Raw genomic sequence first — 23,363 nt, forward strand, 5'->3', positions numbered from 1 at the left:
AAGTTGAGACAAGTGACTTAGACACACGATGGCAATGTAAATATCAAAAGCAAGTAAATGACATTAGCTGGCATGATTGGATTAGGCGTGACATGCAGAGGGGTAGTAGGCATGGAGAAATCAGCATTGGAAATGAGACAGGAATCCCAGATCTCTACCAAGTCCCAGAGAATGCATAGTCTTGAGCTTCATTATTAGTTGTGATTCAGCAGTCTCTCTTTCTAATCTCCCTTTGAAATCCCTTTGTAAGAGAACTGCTGCTCTTAAATCAGCAACTGAATGTCCTGGAAGGTTTCTGAATGTTGTGGTTTCTGATGTCAGACTTATGTCCATTTAATCTTTGTCACAGGGACTGGTCTGTTTGTCCAATGTAGAAGGGCACTGCTGGCATGTGATGGCATAAATCACGTTAGAAGATGAACAGGAGTATGAACCTGAGATAGTATGGCTGAAGTTGCTGAGCCCAGTGATGGTGTTACTAGGATCTATATGAGAGCAAAGTTGGCCCCTTGGCTTGTTGCAGGCCTTGGTACTGGAGTCCATGCTACTGTTAAGTACACCAGCTTCAGGCAGCAATGGGACATGAAGAGGTGTTCTTGGTGGCAGTCCCACAAGGGATGGATTGACCTTGTACTTAGTGGGAAAGTTGCCGGTGGGCCCAGGAGAGCTACTGGTTGCTTAGCTTACTCCTGGCCAAGTATGACCTCTAGCACCTCCACAGGGGATACTTGAGTTAGGTCCAAGCCAATTGGCCCCAGTGGTAGCACCAATATTTTAGGGATAGTACCAGGGGAAGGACTTCAATTTCTCCTAGACTGTATGGTTAGGGTTGTCAACCTCCAGGTACTAGCTGGAGATCTCCTGTTATTACAACTGATCTTCAGTCGATAGAGATCAGTTCCCCTGGAGAAAATGGCTGCTTTGGCAATTGGACTCTATGGCATTGAAGTCCCTCCCCTCCCCCAAATGCTGCCCTCCTCAGGCTCCACCCCAAAAACCTCCCACCAGTGGCAAAGAGGGACCTGGCAACCCTATGTATGGTATACCATACAGCAGGGTCCCCAACCTTTTTAAGCCCGCAGGCACCTTTGGAACTCTGACACAGTGTTGTAGGCACAGCCGCAATATGGCTGCCACAAGATGGCTGCTTACCTATAGTCACACAGTGAAGAGCCTTGTACTGTGGTAGCAGCTTCTGCTAAAGCAACATTTAAAAAAAAAATCCACATGGCCAAGCAAATCTCCACTGGCCAATCAGAATCTTTGCTGGGTGAAAGCTCACCTGGCTCCACCCCAGCCTAGGATTGCCAATAGGGTTGTCAACCTCCAGGTGTGGCTGGAGATCTCCCGCTATTACAACTGATCTCCAGGTGACAGAGATCAGCTCCCCTGGAGAAAATGGCTGCTTTGGCAATTGAACTCTGTGGCATTGAAGTCCCTCCCCTCTCCAAACCCTGCCCTCCTCAGGCTCCACCCACAACATCTCCAGGTATTTCCCAACCCGGAGCTGGCAACCCAACCCCAAAACCAAAAACACTTGGTGGGTGCCAGGAAAGGTGTTGGCGGGCCCCACATTGGACACCCGTACCATAGAATCTGTCCTCCAAAGCTGCCATTTTCTTCAAGGCAGCTAATCTCTGTTGTTGGGAGATCAGTGGTAATTCCCAGAGAAATCCAGCCTCCACATGGAAAGCGGCAAGCCTACCAGTGCTTCAGGGACCACATTTGGCTCAGCTTGCTCCATGGCTGTTCTAACATTCCAGTCTGCTCCTGGGTCCCACCCTTGGACACTTACCCCGCCCCTCAACATATTTATCATTTTAGAAGACTTGAGGAAGACTCGTCAAGCACGTATTTTTGCACTGGCTTTCGAAAGTGAGGGCTCACGCCAGGCATCTAATTTATTTTAGCTTGCTTGGATTTGATTTTGTTTTTATTCTGCTTATATGGGTTTTAAGTGCCTTTTCATTTGTGACCCATCCTAAGTCTACAGGATGAGGCAAGCCGTTGAGATAAATCGTGCAAATAGATTAAATTCATAAATAAATAACCGTCCGCTGAGAAAGCCAAGACCGATTTCCTCGGCTGTTTTGATGTGGTAGTAATTAGGTTAAGCCACTACAATTTGGCCTTTTTTCATGCCAGCTCGACATGTTTTGATCTTATGAAACCAGCCTTTGCTGGCGAGTTCCGAAACACCTTCGAGAGGAGAAGACAGGAGGCCGTCCGGCTGCAAGCTTCCATTCAGTTATGGATGCTGAAGCACATGTCCATGGATCTTTGGTTGCTCTTTGTTTTCTTTTTCTGAAGACGTTCCCTAGGACTACCTAAGCAAACAAATAAATAAGTGAAGAAGAAGAAAAAGAAGGGTTGGTTTTTATATGCCAACTTTCTCTACCACTTAAGGGAGACTCAAACCGGCTTACAATTACCTTCCCTTCCCCTCCCCACAACAGACACCCTGTGAGGTAGGTGGGGCTGAGAGAATGTGACTAGCCCAAGGTCATCCAGCTGGCTAGTCCCAGAAAGGCTGACCCTAGAAAGCCTACAAACAAAGCAAGAAAGTTGTAAACCCCAAGCAATTGGTATTCAATGGCATGTAGCCCCTGGACATGGAAATTTCATGTTCTGCACTTCCCTCTTATTTTTATCAATTGACCGTCCCTAAATTTTGGATGGCTTTTCTGTTGGCTGTGTGTGTGTGTGTGTGTGTGTGTGTGTAAAGTGCCGTCAAGTCACCCCGTAGGGTTTTCAAGGCAAGAGACGTTTGGAGGTGGTTTTGCCATTGCCTGCCTCCGCGTGGGCTGAGAGAGTTCTGACTGTGACCGGCCCGAGGTCACCCAGCAGGCTTCATGTGCAGGAGTGGGGAATCGAACTCTCTAGATTAGAGTCCGCCACTCTTCACCACTATACCACACTGGCCCTTTAATGTTGGCTAGGTTAAATGATTTTCCCTCCACTGTTTTGCTGGGTAGATTACAAGGAGTCGCTTACTCAGATAGTCTGTGTCTTTGTGGATATGGTGCAAGTGAAATGTTGGCATATCTTCTGTGATTGTGTGATGGTGGTGGCTCCTCTGTAGGGTTGCCAGTTCTGGGTTGTGAAATTCCTGGAGATTTGGGGGGCGGAGACTGGAGAGGGTGGTGTTTGGGGAGGGGAGAGACCTTAGTGGGGTACCGTACAATGTCATAGAGTCCACCTTCCAAAGTAGCCATTTTCTCCAGGGAACTGAACTTTTACCTGGAGATCAGCTGTATTTCTGGGATATCTCTAGCCACCACCTGAAGACTGGCAACCCTACCCCTTTGAAAAAATTCTGGGTTCAGCCACTGATCACTTCTGGTGCGTCTTCTGTTTCCACGGCTTTTTTGCTGGCTGATTCTGATTTTGGTATACCACTGGCTGTGACAACATTTTTGGCTGCAGTGGCTCCAACACAATGGTGGAATTAGAGGACGGTATTCATGCAATTTATGTTTTCCGAGACCACTGGGTCATCGGACTACTTGACATTGAAAAAGAAGGAAAGGAAATTCCGTGTAGCCATCATGGCTGACGGGAGGAAAGGCAGCATGATATAGCTTATCTCATCCGATCTCAGAAGCTAAGCGGCGTCAGTACTTGGATGGGAGGGCACCAAGGAAGACTCTGTGGAAGAAGGTACCCCTGCTTATCTCTTGCTTTGAAAGCCCCTTCTGGGTCACCATGCGTTGAACTCTGATCTGGAGAACCGGGTTTGATTCCCCACTCCTCCACATGAGCGGTGGAGGCTAATCTGGTGAACTGGATTTGTTTCCCCACTCCTACACATGAAGCCAGCTGGGTGACCTTCGGCTAGTCACTCTCTCTGTCACACCCACCTCACAAGGTGTATGTTGTGGGGAGGGAAAGGGAAGGCGATTGTAAGCTGGTTTGATTCTTCCTTAAGTGGTAGAGAAAGTCGGCATATAAAAACCAACTCTTCATCATCATCATCATCATCATCATGAGTTGGTTGCAACTTGACGGCACTTATGTACAGTTCATGGCTGACTGCTGTTGATAGTCTCCTTCTTGAACTTCTCTATTGCCACACCATGTAGGGGAGAATTCATATACTTGATTATACATTATATGAAGCTGGGGTGGATTGGCCATTTACTTTAACAGGGTAAATCCCACTGGGCTAGGATTGCCAACCTCCAGGTACTAGCTGGAGATCTCCTGCTGTTACAACTGATCTCCAGGCGACTGAGATCAGTTCCTCGCTTTGGCAACTGGACTCTATGGCATTAAAGTCCCTCCCCTCCCCAAACCCTGCCCTCCTCTGGCTCCACACCAAAAATCTCCATGTGTTTCCCAGCCTACACTGGGCCTCTGTTGTGAGCCCTTCCCTGCCATGATGGGGTGGCAAGAAAGAGCATGGGGCTGCCGGGCTTTGCCCCATCAGCTCAGACCTGGCACAGAACCCAAAGAGGAGCACAATAGTGACTCCTTTCTCTCCAGCTGGCTCTCTGCCAGTGAGGGGATGTGGCGGTAGGAAGGGGCATGGTTCTTCTCCAGGGCTTAGGGTTGCCAGGTCCCTTTTTGCCACTGGCGGGAGGTTTTTTGTGGAAATGTATACTTTATGTGAACTTGGCACACACATGCGATATGGCAAAGGATATTCTTGGATGGTCATAAGTTCTGGGACATTGGGGAGGTTTCTCAGTCTTAGAGTGTGCATTTTAGAATCATAGAGTTGGAAGGGACCACCAGGGTCATCTTGTCCAACCCCCTGCACAATGCTGGAAATTCACAACTTTCTCCCCCCCCCCCCGCACTCCCAGTGACCCCTACTCCATGCCCAGAAGATGGCCAAGATGCCCTCCTTCTCATCATCTGCTTAAGGTCATAGAATCAGCACTGCTGACAGATGGCCATCTAGCCTCTGCTTCAAAACCTACAGGGAAGGAGAGCTCACCACCTCCCGAGGAAGCCTGTTCCACTGAGGAACCGCTCTAAAACTGTTAGAAAGTTCTTCCTAATGTCTAGAGTCTCTAGATGGAAACTCTTTTGATTTAATTTCAAGCCATTGGTTTTGGTCCGACCTTCTGGGACAACAGAAAACAACTCGGCACCTTCCTCTATATGACAGCCCTTCAAGTACTTGAAGACAATTATCATATATTTCAGAATCAGTCACAACTGGCACTTTGATTTGTGACAGGGAAAGCAGCAGAGAAGCGGGGCACAATCTGCCACCCTATCCTGTATAAACATTTCTTTACATTTCTATGCTTTATACTTTGTTCCTGCAATATATCACCTAGCTACGGAAATTATTCGCCTCCTGGAGAGGTTAAGATTGATTCCCTCTGTTCAGTAGCTTCTGTGGGCAAGGCTGAAATCTGGCAGGAGGCTCTCCTTGGACTCTTCAGTTTTGCACAAACCTTTAAAACACTCCAAGTGTCACTCTCATATAAATCTTTTTAAAATTACCACCAGCCTTTTAACCAAATGCAAATAATTGCTGAGGGGAAAAAAAACATTAAAAGCCCCCTCCAAGCCTGCAACTCCACACCCAGTTATACAAACTTGGTACCAGGAAGCAGAGCAGGCATAAGAATGGTGTTTTTGTGCATGGAATTGTGAGCTTCTGTGCCTAACAGCCAGTGTGCTGTAGTGGTTAAGAGCGATGGTTTGGAGCGGTGGACTCTGATCTGGAGAACCGGGTTTGATTCCCCACTCCTCCACATGAGTGGCAGAGGCTAATCTGGTGAACCGGGTTGGTTTCCCCACTCCTACACATGAAGCCTGCTGGGTGACCTTGGGCCAGTCACAGTTCTCTCTGAACTCTCTCAGCTCCACCTACCTCACAGGGTGTCTGTTGTGGGAAGGGGAAGGGAAGGAGATTGAAAGTCGGTTTGTTTCTCCCTTAAGTGGTAGAGAAAGTCGGCATATAGAAAACCAACTCTTCTCCTTCTGACTCATGGCATAAGAAATGTATTTTGTCCACAATACATTTCAGGATGCTGCTAACATAAAACGCCAAAGATACAGATCACGTCTGATAAATGCTGGCTCCAATTTATTTGAGACTTTCCAGTCGTAATAGTCGGGACATCCAAACGTATATATAAAACGCCAGGAGAAATTATTTCGTTCTGGAACTGTAGTTGAGAATGGAAGAGGAGATACATACTGGACGATATGCAATTGTTTACCGTGCATGTGTGCGCATACACAAAACAAGAACAGAAAATATAGTTTGCTGGCATTTTACAGGATGCTGCAAAAGATCTATCATGTCTTCTATGCAGCAATGTCAAACCAGTGGGAATTTGGGAACCATAAGGAAGAGCATCTGCTTAGCATGCAGAAGGTCCCAGGTTCAATCCCCGGCATCTCCAGTTAAAGGGACCAGGCAAGTAGGTGATGTGAAAGGCCTCTGCCTGAGACCCTGGAGAGTCAGTCTGAGTAGACAATACTGACTTTGATGGACCAAGGGTCTGATTCAGGTCTGAACAACTCATATCCATCCACTGTGGGGCTGTGGCTCAGTGGCAGAGCATCTCCTTGGCATGCAGAAGGTCCCAGGTTCAATACCTGGAATCTCCAGTTAAAGGGACTGGGCAAGTAGGTTATGTGAAAGACCTCCGCATGAGACCCTGGAGAGCCACTGCCAGTCAGAGTAGACAATACTGACTTTGATGGACCAAGGGTCTGATTCAGTATAAGGCAGCTTCATGTGTTCATGTGTGTGTGCTCCCAAGAATGTTAAAAAAAACAAACCTGGAAATGTTGATGAACTTGGGGGAGTGCAATTCTATACCTATTCTACAAAATAAAGTAGACCTTAGCATATAAAATCATACTATATGGCATATTCCTGAAATGTACACTCTAAATGCCTCATGCCACTACAAACCAAAATGAAAATAAAACCAATACTACAGGCTGAGATAGCTGCCTTTTATACATGTGTCTTTGCCATCTGAGAGGTTGGGAGACATAAAAGCTGAAAATGGAAAATGCAAATTTTGTAGCAAACAAAAGAAAGTGTATTCTCTGGACAGAAACAGTCTGGCACAGTCACAATAAGAACTGAAGCATTTTTGAATGTTGGGTTAAACTTTGTAACACTGAATTCTACATCACTCTTGGGTAGTGTGAGTTCGTCCTGCACGTAACTGTGTATAACAGTCAACATATCCGTGAAAAATATATTGTCTATGTCTGTAGAATTCACAGGAATTATCCTTATCTAATGCTGTAAATTGTCTTGCATTTACACATTTTGAATGAGTACACCCTTGTTCTTAAAACACACTTTATTCATTCCAGAAAAGAAAATATTTGTTCTTCTAAGCTCCCCCAAATTTTAGGGTTTTTTTCCATTGGAAACATGGGGGAAAGTCCTCGAAAGTAACACACACACCTCGATTCCCCCCCCCAGTCCTTCACATCTCTACTTCTGTGTAAATCTCAGTGGTGTTGCGTAAAAACAGTTACATTTCCCCAACAGGCAGCAGCACGTTTTCAGTAACTGAAATAATTACAGAGCTTTTGGGGCGACAATATGAAATATGCAGCTCAGCAATGCTCCACCAGGACAACTCTACCCGTGCCAGCAGGGGCTTCTGCAGGTGCCAACCTGCAAATGGGCAAAATCGACACCTGTCCGTACACATGCTTTCTGGGTTGTGGCTCTTGCCTTGTGGAATGGCCTGCCCGAGGAGGGCATGAAAACTCCAACTAGGGTTGCCAGGTCCCTCTTTGCCACAGGTGGGAGGATTTTGGGGTGGAGCCTCAGGAGGGCGGTGTTTGGGGAGGGATTCAATGCCATAGAGTCCAATGGCCAAAGCAGCCATTTTCTCTGGGGAACTGATCGCTGACGGCTGGAGATCAGTTGTAATAGCAGGAGATCTCCAGCTATTACCTGGAGGTTGGCAACCCTAGCTCCCACTCTCCTGGTCTGCTGCAAATGATGCAAAACTGAACTATTTAAGAGGGCTTCTTTGTGCAGGCAATAAGGCTGCACAGCACAAAATGTCCCACAAACTTACTTGGATAAATGGCTGGGACTTGTGGGCTATGCTGCTGTGTAAAGCGTATTTTAAGTAGGATCTTGTTATAGAATTTCTGTTAACGTTTAATATGTCATGTTATCCTGTGTTTGTTTCTTTCTGGCAGTTCAAGACTTCTAAAATCCTAATGCATTAGTTATTGAAAGTCCCATTTTGTTGAGTGTACTGACTCACTATTAGGGTTGCCAACCTCCAGGTGGTGACTGGGGATTTCCCGATCTTACAACTGATCCCCAGGAGACAGAGATCACTTTCCCTGGAGAAAATGGCTGCTTTGACAATTGGAATCTATGGCATTGAAGTCCCTCACCTCCTCAAACCCAGCCCTCCTCAGGCTCCACCCCCAAAATCTCCTGGTAATTCCCAATCCAGAGCTGGCAACCCTACTCACTATGTGAATCTATTGCAATACCTTCCATTTTGGACAGGAGCATGCTGAATATATTAGGTGCTGTGGAACACAGGAAGGACGCTGCTGCTGCAGTTGTCTTGTTTGTGGGCTTCCTAGAGGCCCCTGGTTGGCCACTGTGTGAACAGATTGCTGGACTTGATGGGCCTTGGTCTGATCCAGCATGGTTTTTCTTATGTTCTTCTTCTTCTTTTAGCAAGCAGCGAACCGAGGCAAGGCACTTCAGATTTAGTCTTGGAGTCTAAAGAAGGCAAAACGCCCCACACAAAACCGATAAACTTAAAAAGTTTATTCCATAATAAGAATTGTAGCAAAATAAGAAAGCCGGTAGCTAACGTATACATTTAAGCAACGACACATTGGCAAAGCGTAACAAGGCACAAAAGTTGGTTACCAAAAGTCCATAGTTCCAGGTTGCAAATCAAAAAGTTCCACTTCATCATTCCTCCTAAAAGAGAAAAAACACAAGAATAGGAGCCGGCCCATTTCCCAAATGAGCAGAACCTCTCTCAGACCAGCCGGGAGGGGTTGCCAACCCCTGGAGTGGAAAGGCAAATTTTATACTCTTAATTTCTGTCAGGTGTGGCCACGTACCCTACCAAAGTCAAAGCACATTTACAGTGCTACTCTAAGTACGGGTAACATTGTTCTAAGCCTCCTGAAGTCAATGGGCTAAGGAAGGTGCAACTCAAATTCCCTTGATTTTTAGGGGCAAGAGCGAAACACAAGTTTGGCTTAATCCTGGTTCACGCACAAACACACATTAGGTTGACTTATCCTGGATCAGACCATCAAAGCCGGTACTGTCTACTCTTGATTGGCAGCAGCTCTCCAGGGCCTTAGGTGGAGGTCTTTCACATCATCTCCTGCCTGATCCTTTTAGCGGGAGATGCTGGGGCTGAACCTGGGACCTTCTACATGTCAAGTAGAGGTTGTTCCACTGAGCCACAGCTCCTCCCTGTGATAGATTCAGGTGGCTTGGGGTGTCTGTGCTGATCAGAGAAACCAGGATAGTCAGCAAGATTGTAAATCCACGAGGCCAAGAGAAGGACTCCAAAACAGAGGTCTATCCTGGCCTGTGAATCCCGCTAGTCTGTGTGACTAGGCAAGGGTGGTCACAAGCACAGCTCAAGTGACTCCACACCTTTTCCATCAAAGGCAGAATTTTGTAACTTCTAAATAATTGTATTTGACAAATGGGTAAGATCTGGGTACACACTGATAACTGGGCGAGTTGTCAACTCAAGATGGCAAGGACGGGTGTTGTAAGGGACTGGTACACTAGACCGGTACGCCATGAGTTGGAGGCGACTTGACGGCACTTAACACACACACACTAGACAGGCCAGCCTAAAAGCAATCGAATGCTTTGGAGCACTGTCCTACAAAGTCAGCCTGACTTTACAGTCCTGCCAGATCTTAACCTGATGTTAATTTCTCCAGAATGAATTAGAAATCTTCATTTGTATGCATGAATTGCAGTATTTCATTACAGAAGTGAGTGATGATTTGGAACGAATGGCACAAAATGTCTGCTACAACAGTAGGCCATATAAAATCCACCTTGTTTTCTGCTGAAGTAGGATTGCCAACCTTCAGCTGGGGCCTGGTGATCTCCTGGTATTACAACTTATTTCCAGACAACAATCAGTTCCCCTGGAGAAAATGGTTGCTTTGGAGGGTGGAGAGCCAGCATGGTGTAGCTGTTAAGAGCGGTGGACTCTAGTCTGGAGAACCGGGTTTGATTCCCCACTCCTCCACATGAGCAGCGGACTCTCATCTGGCGAACCAGGTTAGTTTCCCCATTCCGATACATGAAGCCAGCTGGGTGACCTTGGCTTAGTCACAGTTCCTTCTGAACTCTCTCAGCCCCACCTACCTCACAAGGTTTCTGTTGCGGGGAAAGGAAGGTAAGGAGATTGTAAGCCGGTTTGATTCTCCATAAAAGGTCGAGAAAGTCGGTGTATAAAAACCAGCTCTTCTTCTTCTATATCCCCAGTGGAGGTCCCTCCCCTCCCCAAACCCCACCCTCCCCAGGCTCCACCCCCAAATCTCCAGGCATTTCCCAGCCCAGAGCTGGCAACCCTACGCTGAATCTTTATTTGTGTTAACAAAGAACACATCACCACACAAGTATAATACACACTCAGCATCTCTTAGATCCTGAAACAGTTGTTACAACAATGTGTGGAATTAGCTGTAGGCCTTTAAGAATGAAACACAAACCTATGTGGTGGTGGGGACTTTTTTTTCTCCTTAAAAGTTTCACCATAACCAGCTTTATGCCTCTAAATCACTGGCCACTCCAGAAACATCCTAGATTTGAATTTTTAAAAACCTCACTCTGAACATTCAGTTTCGGTTCTTTCTGGTAGTTCCAGACTTCTAAGATCCGAATGCACCGGTGATCGACCATCCCATTCTGTCGATTGTACTGACTCACTATGTGTAATCTGACTGGAGTCCCTGTGGGAAAGACGGACTATAAATAACATAAACAAACGACATAAATAAAGTTGAGTCTAGAAGATGCTGCCCATATTTTGACCAGAGGTGGAATAAAAGATTCCTTAAAAGATCCTCAAACAAAAACCATCCATGTTACGCAGCTGTGTTAAAAAGTCATTGTTTGATTTCAAAAGGGGTTCCACTTGGCTTCTGAACCTTCTGTTTTATAAACTGGGTGTTTACCTATCTAGAGCACCGTCTAAACAAGTGAAGCCCTGCTAAACCCCATAGACCGGGATGGGAAAGTTAAGCATTCATCCCTGCGCTGAAATCCAAAGGATTTAGAAGTGCTTCGTTTTGCTTGGATTGCACCTCTAGTTTCCTTTTGAGCGCGTTCCCTTTAAATCTCTCCGGCTCTCCGACATCTCCTATTCACTTAATTCTTGATGTACAAGCTGAAATAAGCCAAAGGAAAGACCCATTGCCCTGTGTAACTTTGCAGTCATATTTATGGCTCGGATTATATAAACCAGTAACATAAAATACATCTGCAAAATGCATACACCCTTCGTTCATCTCCATAAATATTACCACTGCAGTCCTAAGCACACTTAATGGAGAAGCCCGTTTCACTGAAGTCAATGAGATTTACTTCCCAGAAAAAGTGGGTAGGATCAGGAGCTACGGATACTTGAACAGATGATCCTAATACCGAAGGACTAATGTTCTGGGATTCAATAAGCGACTGGTAAATGTGTAAAGTGTTCAGCAGAGAGATATTTTTGCAAGGAGTGCGAAGATCAGTTTTGCCAAAAAAAAGTCAAGAACTTGGTGGAGGCATTTGGTGGAAAAAAAATTTATTTCCACATTATAAATGCCTGCAGTCTATTTTTAAGAGATCCTACAACGGGAGTTTCCAGGAGCGTCCTTAAACTTCTAAAATCTTTTTGGTTTGAAGCGAATGTTTGCTTTTCAGCGTGCTTTGCTAAAAGCAGGCCTGTATCTATCTTATTTTTAACCCCCCACGAGAAACACTGTTAATTTTGCAAGCATCTTCATACCCTCTTTGGCTTTTACTCAGGTCTCCTAAATTAAACTTTGATTCAGAAACACAATTCAACAATTCAGTAGAACAGCCATATGAAGAGAACCCTAACAAAGCAGAAGCAAAATCCTCCAAGAAATCAGCAGGACTTTCTTGATTCCTTCCAGATACATATTTGGGGTTGAGCATCACAAGTCCAAGTTATTCCACCTAATCCAGCTCTGTTTAGGGCCATAAAAAGAAATAGGACTGGAAATATACTCTTCAGGTTTGTGCAGTTTTTTAAAAACCTTGTAGACATTTTTCCATTTCCCTTCTGCAAAACCTGGGGTAGATCTGAAAGTCAATAGCTAAAAGATTTACAAGGAAACACAAAATGGGATGGAATAGACAACAAGGAAACACAAAATGGGATGGAATAGCCTTCTGAATTGGGGCCGTTCTGGGTTTACTCTGCCATAGAAGAGGTAGGGGGGAGGGCGGTTTTGAAAAGGGGGTCTTATATTGCTAATTCTGCTCCCAGCTGAGTGAAGACTACGGGAGCGAGCATGGGTAAGAGAGAGGGAGGGAGGGAAAGAGTGCACTGCCTGACCGAAAAAGGGGGAATAAGGAAAGCAGTGGAGCAGAAAAGCCCCAGGTGACACCCCCCTCGCCTTCTCCCCCCCCTTTCAATCCTTGCTTTTATGTCAGTTTGTTGCTGAGAAAGGTGGAAATGGTGAACTGCTCTTCACACACTCCCAGTTTGGGACTGCGTGCGCGTTTGGGAAGCGCAATCTGGTGCGTGTTTACTCCAGAGTACGCTCCACTTTACCCCACAGGGCTTACTCCCGGGTACCCGTCGAGGGGATCGCAGCCAAAGCAGAGACGCGGGCGGAGCACTTAGGCCATTTATACATGGGAGGTTTTGCCTCGGCTCTGCCGCTCTCCAGATGCACATCTTCCCCCATCCGAATTCCCACAACTAACTAAAGAAATAAGCCCCCGTGCAGCGCTTTGGGAATTTGGATGGGGGGGAAATGTGCATCTAGAGAGCGGCCGATCCAAGGCCCCTCTCTAGTTGCACATTTCCCCCATCCAAATGCTCAAAACTCAAAAATGAGCCCCCATGCGGTTCTGAGAATCCAGATGTGGGGGGGGGATGTGCATCTCGAGAGCAGCAAACCCAAGGCAAAAGCTCCCAAGAATACATTGTAAGGGCCTTTTTTAAAAGGCGGCGGGCGGGGGGCAGATCCACACGTGCGCCTTTCCCCCGGGTCCCTTTCCCCCTTGACGCCCCCTTCTCCGTCGGGCTGGCAAAGAGAAAGTGGAAGTGGCAGGCCGGCTTGAGAAACCAGGAGGGCGGGGATAGGTTTACTCTACCCCGGGAGGCGTTCACCCGGTTTCACTCGGGCATGCCGCTAACCAACAAACAGACAAACCCTTGCTTGGTGCGAGCGTAAAGGTCGCCTCTGGCCACGCGGCGCCCCTTTCCCGCAGGCTTCGTGTCTTCGGGTTCTGGGTTCGAATTGCGGGGGGGGGGGGTGGGGAGGTTCGCAAACTTTTGGCGGTCGCTGCAAGATCAAAGTGGGGGGATCAAAGCGGGGGGGGGGAGCAAGCCGTGGCAGACTGGGTCTAAAAGTCTCGGTTGCCGGGAAGGCAAAGGGGGGCCCGCCCGCAACTATAAGGCTGCCGTTTAATTGTTATAAGAAACAGTTTAAAGAGAAAAAAAACACATAAGTGGGAAAAAGGGACAATTAAAATTTTACTGGCACGCAGTGACAGCATTGGAACTTCCGTTCTGTTTCCAGGCTACTAAAACCGTAGTTCTCAACTTTTTGTTGCTCCATTCCCCCCTTTCACCATTGTTCAGAATATAACTCCCCCCTTCCCAAGATAGTCGAACTCAAAAGGCGCATTCCAAATAATAGGCATATGGGCTGAACAGTGGTCCCAATTCCCCCCCCCGGAACCCTAAAATCCCCCCCTTGCTGAGAACCCCCTGTAGTAAAAGGTCATTCCCATTTAAAACGCCTCGCCTAACGTTGAAGGGCCCCCCACTTCATCAGGGGCCCGCTTGCCATCGGGTAAGCCGGCGCCCGGGGAGAGCCCCCCAACCCAGCCCTAACCCCCCAACAGGGCGAGCGAGCCGGCTTCTTGCGCGCGCCCCCCCTTGCGCGGGCGGGGAGGGGGCTCCTGGCGGGGGCCGGGGCGGACGCGCCCAGGGCCGGCGGGGCGTTTTGAAGCCGGCCGGAGGCCCCACGTGCCGCCGCCGCCTCTCATCAGCATAATGAGCGCGCTCGCCAGCGACCCCCGTCTATATAAACCGCAAAAGGCCCTCCTCGCTCGGAATCCCGGCCTTCCAGACACCCACCCTGCAGGGCTTGGCAACACAAAAAAATAAAGAGGGGGGGGGGAGAAAGGGCTCGCACCCAAACAAACCCCCAACCCGCCTCTCTTCTTCCGTCCCATCTGTCCCCCCATTGCGGTCCCCCCTCCCTGCAGAACGCCCCCCCCCGGAACTGGGACTTCCCCCCAACTATGCAAAAGTTGCAACTTTTAATTTGTTTGTTTCTGGAAAGAGAGACTTAATTTTTTTTTATTTTTTATTTTTGCAAAAAGAGATATATATTTGCATTTTTTTTCCTTTTTCTTTTTTTTTGCAAAGCACCGCCACGGTTGTTCCCCCTCCCGCGGCCGGGAAGCCGAAGGCGCCTTCTCGACACCGGACGGACCCTTTTCCGCCTCCCCTCCCCCGGCGCCTTCACGCCTCCTGCCTCTCTCTCCCCCCCTTCCACCCCAGCCGCCCCGCTTCGGTTGCCTTCCCCGGGAGCGCCTCTCTCGCCGCTCCCCGGTGCGCGTTTCTTCCCCCGGGGGGGGGGCGAGTCCGCCGTCTTCCGCGGCCTCCCCTGCAGCTGGGGCGGAAGGAGGAGGAGGAGGAGGAGGAGGAGAAGCCGCTCCGGCCCCGCTTCTCCGCCCTCCCTCCGTCCGTCCCCTGCGCCAGCGGACCGGCGGCGAGGTTGCGCGCTCCGGAGAGGGACCCCGGACGGAGCTCTGTGGCCGGACGGCCCGGGAGAGCCGGGGGTGGGGGGCAGCGAGAGCCCTGCCTTGCCCTGCCCGGCAAGAAGCGCCGCTGGACGGGAGGCCGGCCGGCCGGCAGGGGTGTCCGGCGGAGCCGCGAAGGGACTTTGGAGGCGCGCAAAGCCGGAGGAGGAGGAGGAGGAGGAGGAGGAGGAGGCGCGCTCGGCCGCTGCCCGCCCGACGGGAGACGCCGCGCCGGGGAAGCAGCAGCAGCAGCAGCAGCGCCGGCGACCCCTTCCCGTCCCCCCCCCTCTGCCAACCCCCCCCTCCCCCCTGCCTCCCCCCCCCCCTCCGCTCCTCGCTAACTTGTGGCTGTTGTGATGCGTATTCCCGTAGATCCCAGCACCAGCCGGAGGTTCAGCCCCCCTTCCAGCAGCCTGCAGCCCGGCAAGATGAGCGACGTCGGCCCGGCGGCGGTGGCTGCGGCGGCCGCCCAGCAGCAGCAGCAGCAGCAGCAGCACCAGGAGGTGGGGGCGTCGGCGGCGCCCCCCCGGCTGCGGCCCCACGACAACCGCACCATGGTGGAGATCATCGCCGACCACCCGGCCGAGCTGGTGCGCACCGACAGCCCCAACTTCCTCTGCTCCGTCCTGCCCTCCCACTGGCGCTGCAACAAGACGCTGCCCGTCGCCTTCAAGGTGAGAGCCCCCCCCCCGCCCCCCGCCGCCGCGCAGATCTCGCACCCAGGGCCCGGGAAATGGGTGGGGAGGGAGAAACGCGCCCCGCCGCCCCCCTTCCCGGGGCCGCTGGGGAGCATTCTCGCCCTGATGCCCCTGCGCTCTCTGAGACAAACCTCCCCTCCCTGTTTCCCTACGCCCTCCAAGCTCTCCGAGAAACCGCTTCTCTCTTATCCCCACCCCCTGCGAGGTAGGCCAGGGGTGGTTGCATTTTTTTTTTATGGAGCCTGATAACCCTGCACTTTCCGGGACAAGGTCCCCACCCCCCCATTTCCCTGCCCCCCTAAGCTGTCTTCGAAACCGCTTCTTTTTTATCCCCACCCCCCTGCGAGGTAGGCCGGGCGCGCTTTCTTTCGTTTGTCCGTGTGGCTTATTTAGTGACGTCCCGCCTTTCTCGCCCAACGGGAACCCGGAGCTGCTTGCGTCGTCCCCTTCTCTCTATTCTACCCTCACAACAACTCGGTGAGGTGTGGCGGGGGAGGTAGTTGTGCAATTTCCTGCGTTGTGCAGGGGGTTGGACTAGATGACCCTGGGGGACCCCTTCCGATTCTATGATTCTAGGTAGGTTAGGCTGGGAGGGTATGACCGGCCCCAGGGCACCCAGCAAGCTCCCTTGGCACAAGTGGGGATTCAAACCCCAGTTTCCCAGATCCTAGTCTGACTCTTTAACCACTGCACCATGATGGCTTTCTTCCACCCCTGCCCTACACCTGTGTCTCTCAGGAGGCATCTCTTGCTCTGACCTCCAGGGTGGGGCTGCCCCTGGGGTCTCTTCCCCCCCTAGCATCTTGAGAGAGATGGCTGCCAATGCCTTTCCTGGGGCTGCTCTCCTCCCTTTCCCTCCCCTCCGCTTCCCCCCCCACTTTTTCTGCCCCCACTGTGCTGCTGCCCGGCCTTCACCACAAACCTCGAGGAACGCTGGCTGAGCGGCCATCCCCCCTCCACCCCGCTTCCTCTGGCTGTTTCCACTAGAGCCGTATATGTCTGTTGATTTGGACAGGAAACCGTAGCCTTAGGCCTGCCCGAGAGCCAGCATGGTGTAGTGGTTTAAGAGCGGTGGTTTGGAGCTGTGGACTCTGATCTGGAGAACCGGGTTTGAGTCCCCTCTCCTCCACATGAGCGGCAGACGCTAATCTGGTGAACCGGGTTGGTTTCCCCACTCCTCCACATGAAGCCAGCTGGGTGACCTTGGCTAGTCACAGCTCTCTTAGAGCTTTCTCAGCCCCACCTCCTTCACAGGGTGTCTGTTGTGGGGAGGGGAAGGGAAGGTGATTGTAAGCCAGTTTGATTCTGCCTTAAGTGGTAGAGAAAGTCGGCATATAAAAACCAACTGTTCTTCTAAGCAAAGCAATCCTCTGGTTGTACACGCGTAGAAGGCTGCACGGCCCTTGGCCAAAGCTCATTCGGTCATGAATGAATCTCAGTGCCTCGTGCGTTTTCCAGGGAGTTTGTAATCCCTTTCAGCGCTTACCTCTCCATGCTGCCTGTTCCACTGTGGGGAATGGCTACCTTCAAGGGGTGGTGTTGTGCGGTGCGGTCCCCGCGTTGCATGCTGTCCTAACAGGCGGTCAGATGGCTCAGACCACCGGGATAACCTCAAGGGTGACTTCTTTAATAAAGTGGAAGGGATCTTTAAATTTGCCCTCTCCCCGCTAATAACCAGTGTAACCGCGGTGGTGCGCGGTGGTGCATGACGTCTCGTTGCTTGTTTAGGAGCCTTCCAAGGAACACCTGGCAGAATCTTTGGGGGGGACCTTCGGAGGCCCCCTTCCCCATGTGAAAGTGGTGGTTTGACCCCCTACCCCCACCCAGACCTCTCAATTTCCCGAACGCTCAAAAGCTGCTTCCGTTGCTTTCTGGACTCACAAACATCAAATGGGTAGTTGTTGTGGCGGGTATTATTTTAGATGCTCTGGTATTGCTAGAAGGGAGGAATTCAGGAGAAAAAAAACCCTTTCCAGGCTCCTTGCGGGAAGTTTCCCTTTGCCATTGGGAGCGTCTGCCCATGGTGTTAGTTTGAAAGTCCTCTTTGGAATCAACTTTTGTATTTCACAGAAGGGGGGCTTTGTTGACGGAGGGGCGGCGAAAGGCCCTCTGAACTGGGGACAGAGAGGATGGGCGAAATAGGGTCGGTGATGGAATCAGAAGGAAGGGATGCCCTCTCCGTTCCCATTTGGAAGTTGTGCTGGACTCCTGCTGGACAAATTCGGAAGTTGTTTGCCCAGGAAGGGCTGATTTTGCCCGAGGAAACTGAGCCCAGTTATCAGAAGGACGGTGCGCGGTTTAAATGCTGCATGCCGCCCGGATCTAAATGGGGAGAGCCGCCGTTCGTTTTCTTGCCAGCGTGCTGACACCCTTCTAACGTTTGCAGTTCCATTTTCTGCTTTTTTTGGGGTGCGTTCGCCTACCCTTCCCAGCAGTATTCCCAAAGGTCCTGTGCAGATTTCCACCTGTTCCCTTTCACGGTGGATTGTCTAGAGCAAAGCTTCTTAAACTGTGGGCCCATATGGGGGGGGGGGGTCGCGTAACTGAATGTGGGGGTCGCGAAAGATTTGGCAACAGTAAAAGGTATACCAAAGAAGGGTTTTAAAATAAATTTCTTTATGATTTATTATCAGTAAATGCTTGATTTATATACCTATTTTATATACCTATATACTCGGGTCACGTAAAAATTTCTTGGGCGAAAAGGGGTCGTGAGTGGGAAAAGTTTAACAAGCCCTGCTCTAGAGGACTCGTTGTCTCAGCAGTGTAGAACGCACAACATTTCGAGTTGGGGTACCTACCAGGGACTGTGATTTGAGTCAGGTCCACCCCCGCCTGAGCCGAGGTTATGCTCAGTCCTGAGCTGAAACTCATTCATGCGGGCAGGAGAATTTAGACAATGGGATATAAAATGCTTGCCGTATTAGAAGGGGTGTAGTATTTGGAAACGGGAAGCCAGACGTTGCTAAGGTGGCTTTGTGAGCGGAGAGAAGTGGTAATATTAGGTTGCAACCCCCCCCTTTTTTTCAGTTGCGGATGGTGGTTCTTATATTCCTAGGAGTCCTGTTGCTGCTGTCGCTGTGGAGTTCTGCCGTTCGTTGAAAGCCTGATGCATAAAGAGTCCGTGGAGTTTTGGACTCTCTCGCGCTGTTTGGTTCTCTTGGCCTCTGTCATAGCATGACAGAAGTAATCATGGAAGGATTTCTTGGGGGGGGGGGCTTAAAAGCCTCCATCCGCCCACCGCCTGCTTTGCATTCTGTAATCATCCCTAGTACAACTTTGAAAGATCTGTGCCTTCCGAGCAGATCGCTATCAGCTCTCTGTCTTGGCCCTGCATGATAGAGCTTGCCAACAGCAAGAGAAGTTAGACCTTTGGAGGACGAGCAAGTGTGTGTTTGTTTGTGTGTGTGTGTGTGCAATTTTGGATGTGTCTTCTGCCCCCCCTTCTTGTTAATCTGCCAAATGTTCTGAAGTGCCCGGTCAGTTCAGAGCAGTTGAGAACTCTTCTTAACTGTTGAATCCCCAAAAGAGCGTTGACAGGTAGAGAGTGAGAATCCAGGCCACTTTTGGTTGTCATTTTCATCAGGGTTAAACTGGACTAGAATTAGAGCGATAGGGGCACAGAAGTAAACGTGATGATTAATTTTGCTTAATATTTTCCGACCTGGTCAAGGTCTCTGCCTCTGAACCGGTGTATTAAAATGCAGAAAGAGATGCGATATGAAATTAGAACAAATTTAGCTGGCTGGTTGGCTAGAGCTGGTTTTTAAAATGATTTTCAGACCACTGGAGTGCCCACATACATAGATTTATGCCTACACAGCTAAACTGGGTGCCCCATGCTGTAGTAACAGTCGTAATATATTACCAGGATGCACGTCCCGTGTACCCTTTTGTAGTACCCAAAAAAGCCAGGTAACGGGTTGTCTCACCAAGTAATTTGTTTACTGAGATTCCTGTAATGTGTAAATATGAGGTTTTCTTGTGTAAAGTGATGGGGCAGTGCTGTTTGCTTGTTCCCTGGTGTTGGACTCCGGATAAATAAGTGTATGGCGGGGGGCACCCCTAGTTCACCTCTAGATAACGCAGAAGGGAGGGGAAAGGCTTTGGATGCATTTGGAAGTTGGTTCTGCTGAAATCGGCAAGACTTATTTCTAAATCAACATGTTTAAGGTTAGGATCTAACGTGACTGCTTTCCCCATCTGGAAAGCCACTGCATCTTGTAGATTGTGTTTGTTATATATTCACCTTGGAGAAAATGCGTTGGTAAAGCAAGTCGGGTTTAACTGTAGAGGCTGAGCCCCTTTGCATGAAATTTTCCTTGTAGCGTCCAGGTTTACCGAGGGGAATGGATTTAATTTTGACAAGGCACTTATTTAAAAAACAGTTCCCTGCAGCCATAGCTGAAAATGCGTGTTCGCTTAAGAGCTAACTGGATCACCCATTGCAGAGGGTTTTGTACAGCTGGGATTAAATATGTTTTGAGCAGCGTCTTAAAACTGTCATCGCTCAGTTGCATTACAGAAAGGAGACTGAAAATAGTGGGTTTTTTAAAATCATGCCTTGTAAAAAGTCGCTTAGGACAAACCTGATGGAATGTCAGTGTCCACGTTTTGTAGGAGGGGGGCAGGGATGTGTGCACCTGAATCTTCTTCAGTTTACTGACAAATGACCCTAAAGGTCAGCTGATTGCAAAGGAACGCGCTCCTCATAAAATGCAATTAGGAATAGCAACCTTAAGCAAATATCAAACCAAAGAATTATAAAAGAATTATATTAGTTAAAGAATCATATTAGTTAACACAGCATTGTAACTGTTTAATAGTAATCATGTAGGAAGGAGAATATCAGAGTGGGCATGAAGTTCTCCAAACAAATCCCCTCCCAACAAATTCTGTATCGTGTGGCTTGGTTAGGACATCCAGATGCTGACATTTCTTTTCGGAGCAGTGACGTTTTCACAAAGATGGTAAAGCCAGTCCTCAGGTCATACTGCAGACAGTGGGATTGTCCCACAGTAAGTGGCCGATTGTAGTCACCGTTTTTAGTCCAGCAGGTCTGTATGCTTTTTGCTGCCTTTGCTGATACTAATAGTAACCAAAAAGGGGGATTCAAGATACTATAATCGGCAAGAGAGATTCTGCGTGAAGCAGTAAAGCACTACAGTAGCACTACAGTAGTTCAGGGTCTGTCAGTGTTTCCACCCTAAACCTCGCTTTTCAAAGTTTATAACTCAGCTGGTTTAAATAGCTTCAAGCTGAAACTTGGGGTATAAATCGTAAGCGCAGACGCAATATTTTTTTCTTATCGAACGAAGCGCGGTTCAAATAGGTTACTCGTTTTAAGTCAGAGGCCGGCATCGCGTTTTAAAACAGTATGAAATAGACTTCTGGCAGTAGTTTCAGTAAGAGAAGTTATTTTTCATGCAGGGGGATTTTACCGCATTTAAATTGTGCGTGGATTTTGCTTGCTAGAAAAGTGGGCTTTGGTTGACAGTGTGACGATTAGCGCCTTAGTAGAGCTTTTTTAGCATTTATCCAGGCTGATAGTTCAGCCAACCTTTTTCATTGCATTGAGTCCTGTTGCCCGATGCTATGAAGTAGTATTTCCATTTCACATTTGAGCCTCACGTCTTCATGGTAAACACCTTGGCCACTTCATGTCCCGTTGGGCCGATTTGGGACAAATGGGTTGCTAGCCCAGCCTAAAATTGTTTTCAAAATAGTAAATTGAAAGTTTTACACAGACTGTCGGCTTTGTTATATATTTTTTTCTTGAGCCACGGATGAAACACAACTATTCGGAAAACGGCACCTTTGAAAGTTTAGAAGACGAAGGGCAATGTAGTTCAGTTCAGGATTCAGTAATCGGTAACGTTTCAGAAGTTAACTAAATGTTGTGTCTCTTGTATTTATGATCGCTTTTGAAGATATTTTTGGACTGCAGGCTCTCTAGAAGCACCCTGCTCACTTTCTTCTCGTAATCCTGCAAATGTATTTCTTTATCCATCAAAAAGCCTTTCTTGAGAAGGGATAAATTTAGGGAGGGTCAGAAAGGGAAAAAAAGTTTGGCTATCAGCCTCACCGCGGTACAATTTGACAGGTAGAACTTAAGCTGTAGAAACATGAGTTGATGAGATCAGACTGATCATATTCTGAATTTAACAAAAGTGTATTTTTTGGGTTTAAGACTTTGTGCCCAAAGCATTAGGGAAAAGGTAGTAACATTATACAGAAAATAAAGATTTGGAGGTCAATTTATTTTTTAAAAAGTGAGTCTAAATGAAGAAGAAGAGTTGGTTTTTTATATGCTGACTTTCTCTACTACTTAAGAGAGACTCAAACCGGCTTACAATTACCTTCCCTTCCCCTACCCACAACAGACACCCTGTGAGGTAGGTGAGGCTGAGAGAGTGTGAGTAGCCCAAGGTCATCCAGTTGGATTGATGTCTAGGAGTAGGGAAACAAATCCAGTTCACCAGATTAGCCTCGGCTGCTCATGTGGAGGAGTGGGGAAATCAAACCTGGTTCTCCAGATCAGAGACCACTGCTCCAAACCACCGCTGTTAACCACTACACCATGCTGCTTCTTTCTTAGGTTCAGTTTACATATAATGTTGAAACTGGATTTGTTTTCCTTAAAATAGATTCGCCTTTACATCTGAACAATGGAATTTGGATTAATGTGGGGTAGTCTTAAATTTGAGAATCCAGTTTGTAGACTGGAACCCGACTCCAGAAACGTTAACCCTTATTCATCTCACCTACTGCTGCATGTCTAAATATCCCTGAAAGATGTGGGCAGGCAAAGCTAGGTAGGACAACTTTTTTTTTGGCGGGGGGGGGGGGCTCTTTTAGAAAAGGTACTGGGAGGGGAGAGAGCTCTGCTTGCTTCACTTGGAGTTGCATTACAATCACCGGATTAAGAGAATATGGCTGGATTAAACTTAAATTTTAGTTATGCGCAAACCAGGTCTTTAACTTCACTCGAAGCATGAAGTCATAATGTTTACACTGGACACAGAACCTCACTGGAGTGGGTGGTGTTTACAGTTTGCTTTCTCCTCTTGAGAATAAATATTTGATTTTATTAAACAGCATTGTTTCGACAGGCAGTCGATGCTTTCTAATTATTCAGTTGCCATGGCCGACGATGGCTAAATAAATTTAATCTGAAGTTTCCCCTGTGAAATAATTAAACTGATTGCATTAAAAATAGAGTAAGCATTGGGTATGGCTTCGTTGAAGTTTTAGAGCAGGGGTCGGCAAACTCATTAGTCAAAAGAGCCAAATATCAACAGTACAACAATTGAGATTTCTTTTGAGAGCCAAATTTCTTAAACTATATAGGTAGGTACACTGTTTATTAACTTAACAAACTTTAATTAAACTATAGGTACACTGAATAAAACTTGATATCATACTTAATAGTGATCTTATTTATTGATAAAAATTAAATTGTAAGTCCCTGCCATTTCCCCCTCCCTGTCCGGTGTCCTCGTCCGGAGGCCTGTTGTACCTCCATAAAAGCCTGTTGGTAGACCTGGACTCCGGCCAAGTCCCATTGGGAGGCCAGGTCTACCCATTGGCTTTCTTGGCAGTAGACCTGGCCTCCGGAGGCCCATAGAAGCCAATTGGTAGACCTGGCCTCTGAAGGGGGGACTTTCCCCCCCCCCTCCTCGGAGTCCAGTCTA

At 48.4% G+C, this 23,363-nt stretch overlaps 1 protein-coding gene across 4 annotated transcripts in view; it reads left to right on the forward strand.

Moving 5' to 3' along the window:
* Positions 1-23,363, forward strand: part of RUNX2 (RUNX family transcription factor 2) — a 292,808-nt gene that overhangs the window by 77,658 nt on the left and 191,787 nt on the right. For 3 of the 4 annotated variants that reach the window (XM_056856376.1, XM_056856378.1, XM_056856379.1), the window contains exon 1: positions 15,328-15,645. In XM_056856376.1, the coding sequence (XP_056712354.1) occupies positions 15,328-15,645 (318 nt within the window). Of the gene's footprint in view, positions 1-15,327; positions 15,646-23,363 lie in introns of those variants that run through there. The other variant, XM_056856377.1, reaches the window with a different exon arrangement.

The sequence above is a fragment of the Euleptes europaea genome, chromosome 10 (genome assembly GCF_029931775.1).
Source record: "Euleptes europaea isolate rEulEur1 chromosome 10, rEulEur1.hap1, whole genome shotgun sequence".
Lineage (NCBI taxonomy): Eukaryota > Metazoa > Chordata > Lepidosauria > Squamata > Sphaerodactylidae > Euleptes > Euleptes europaea.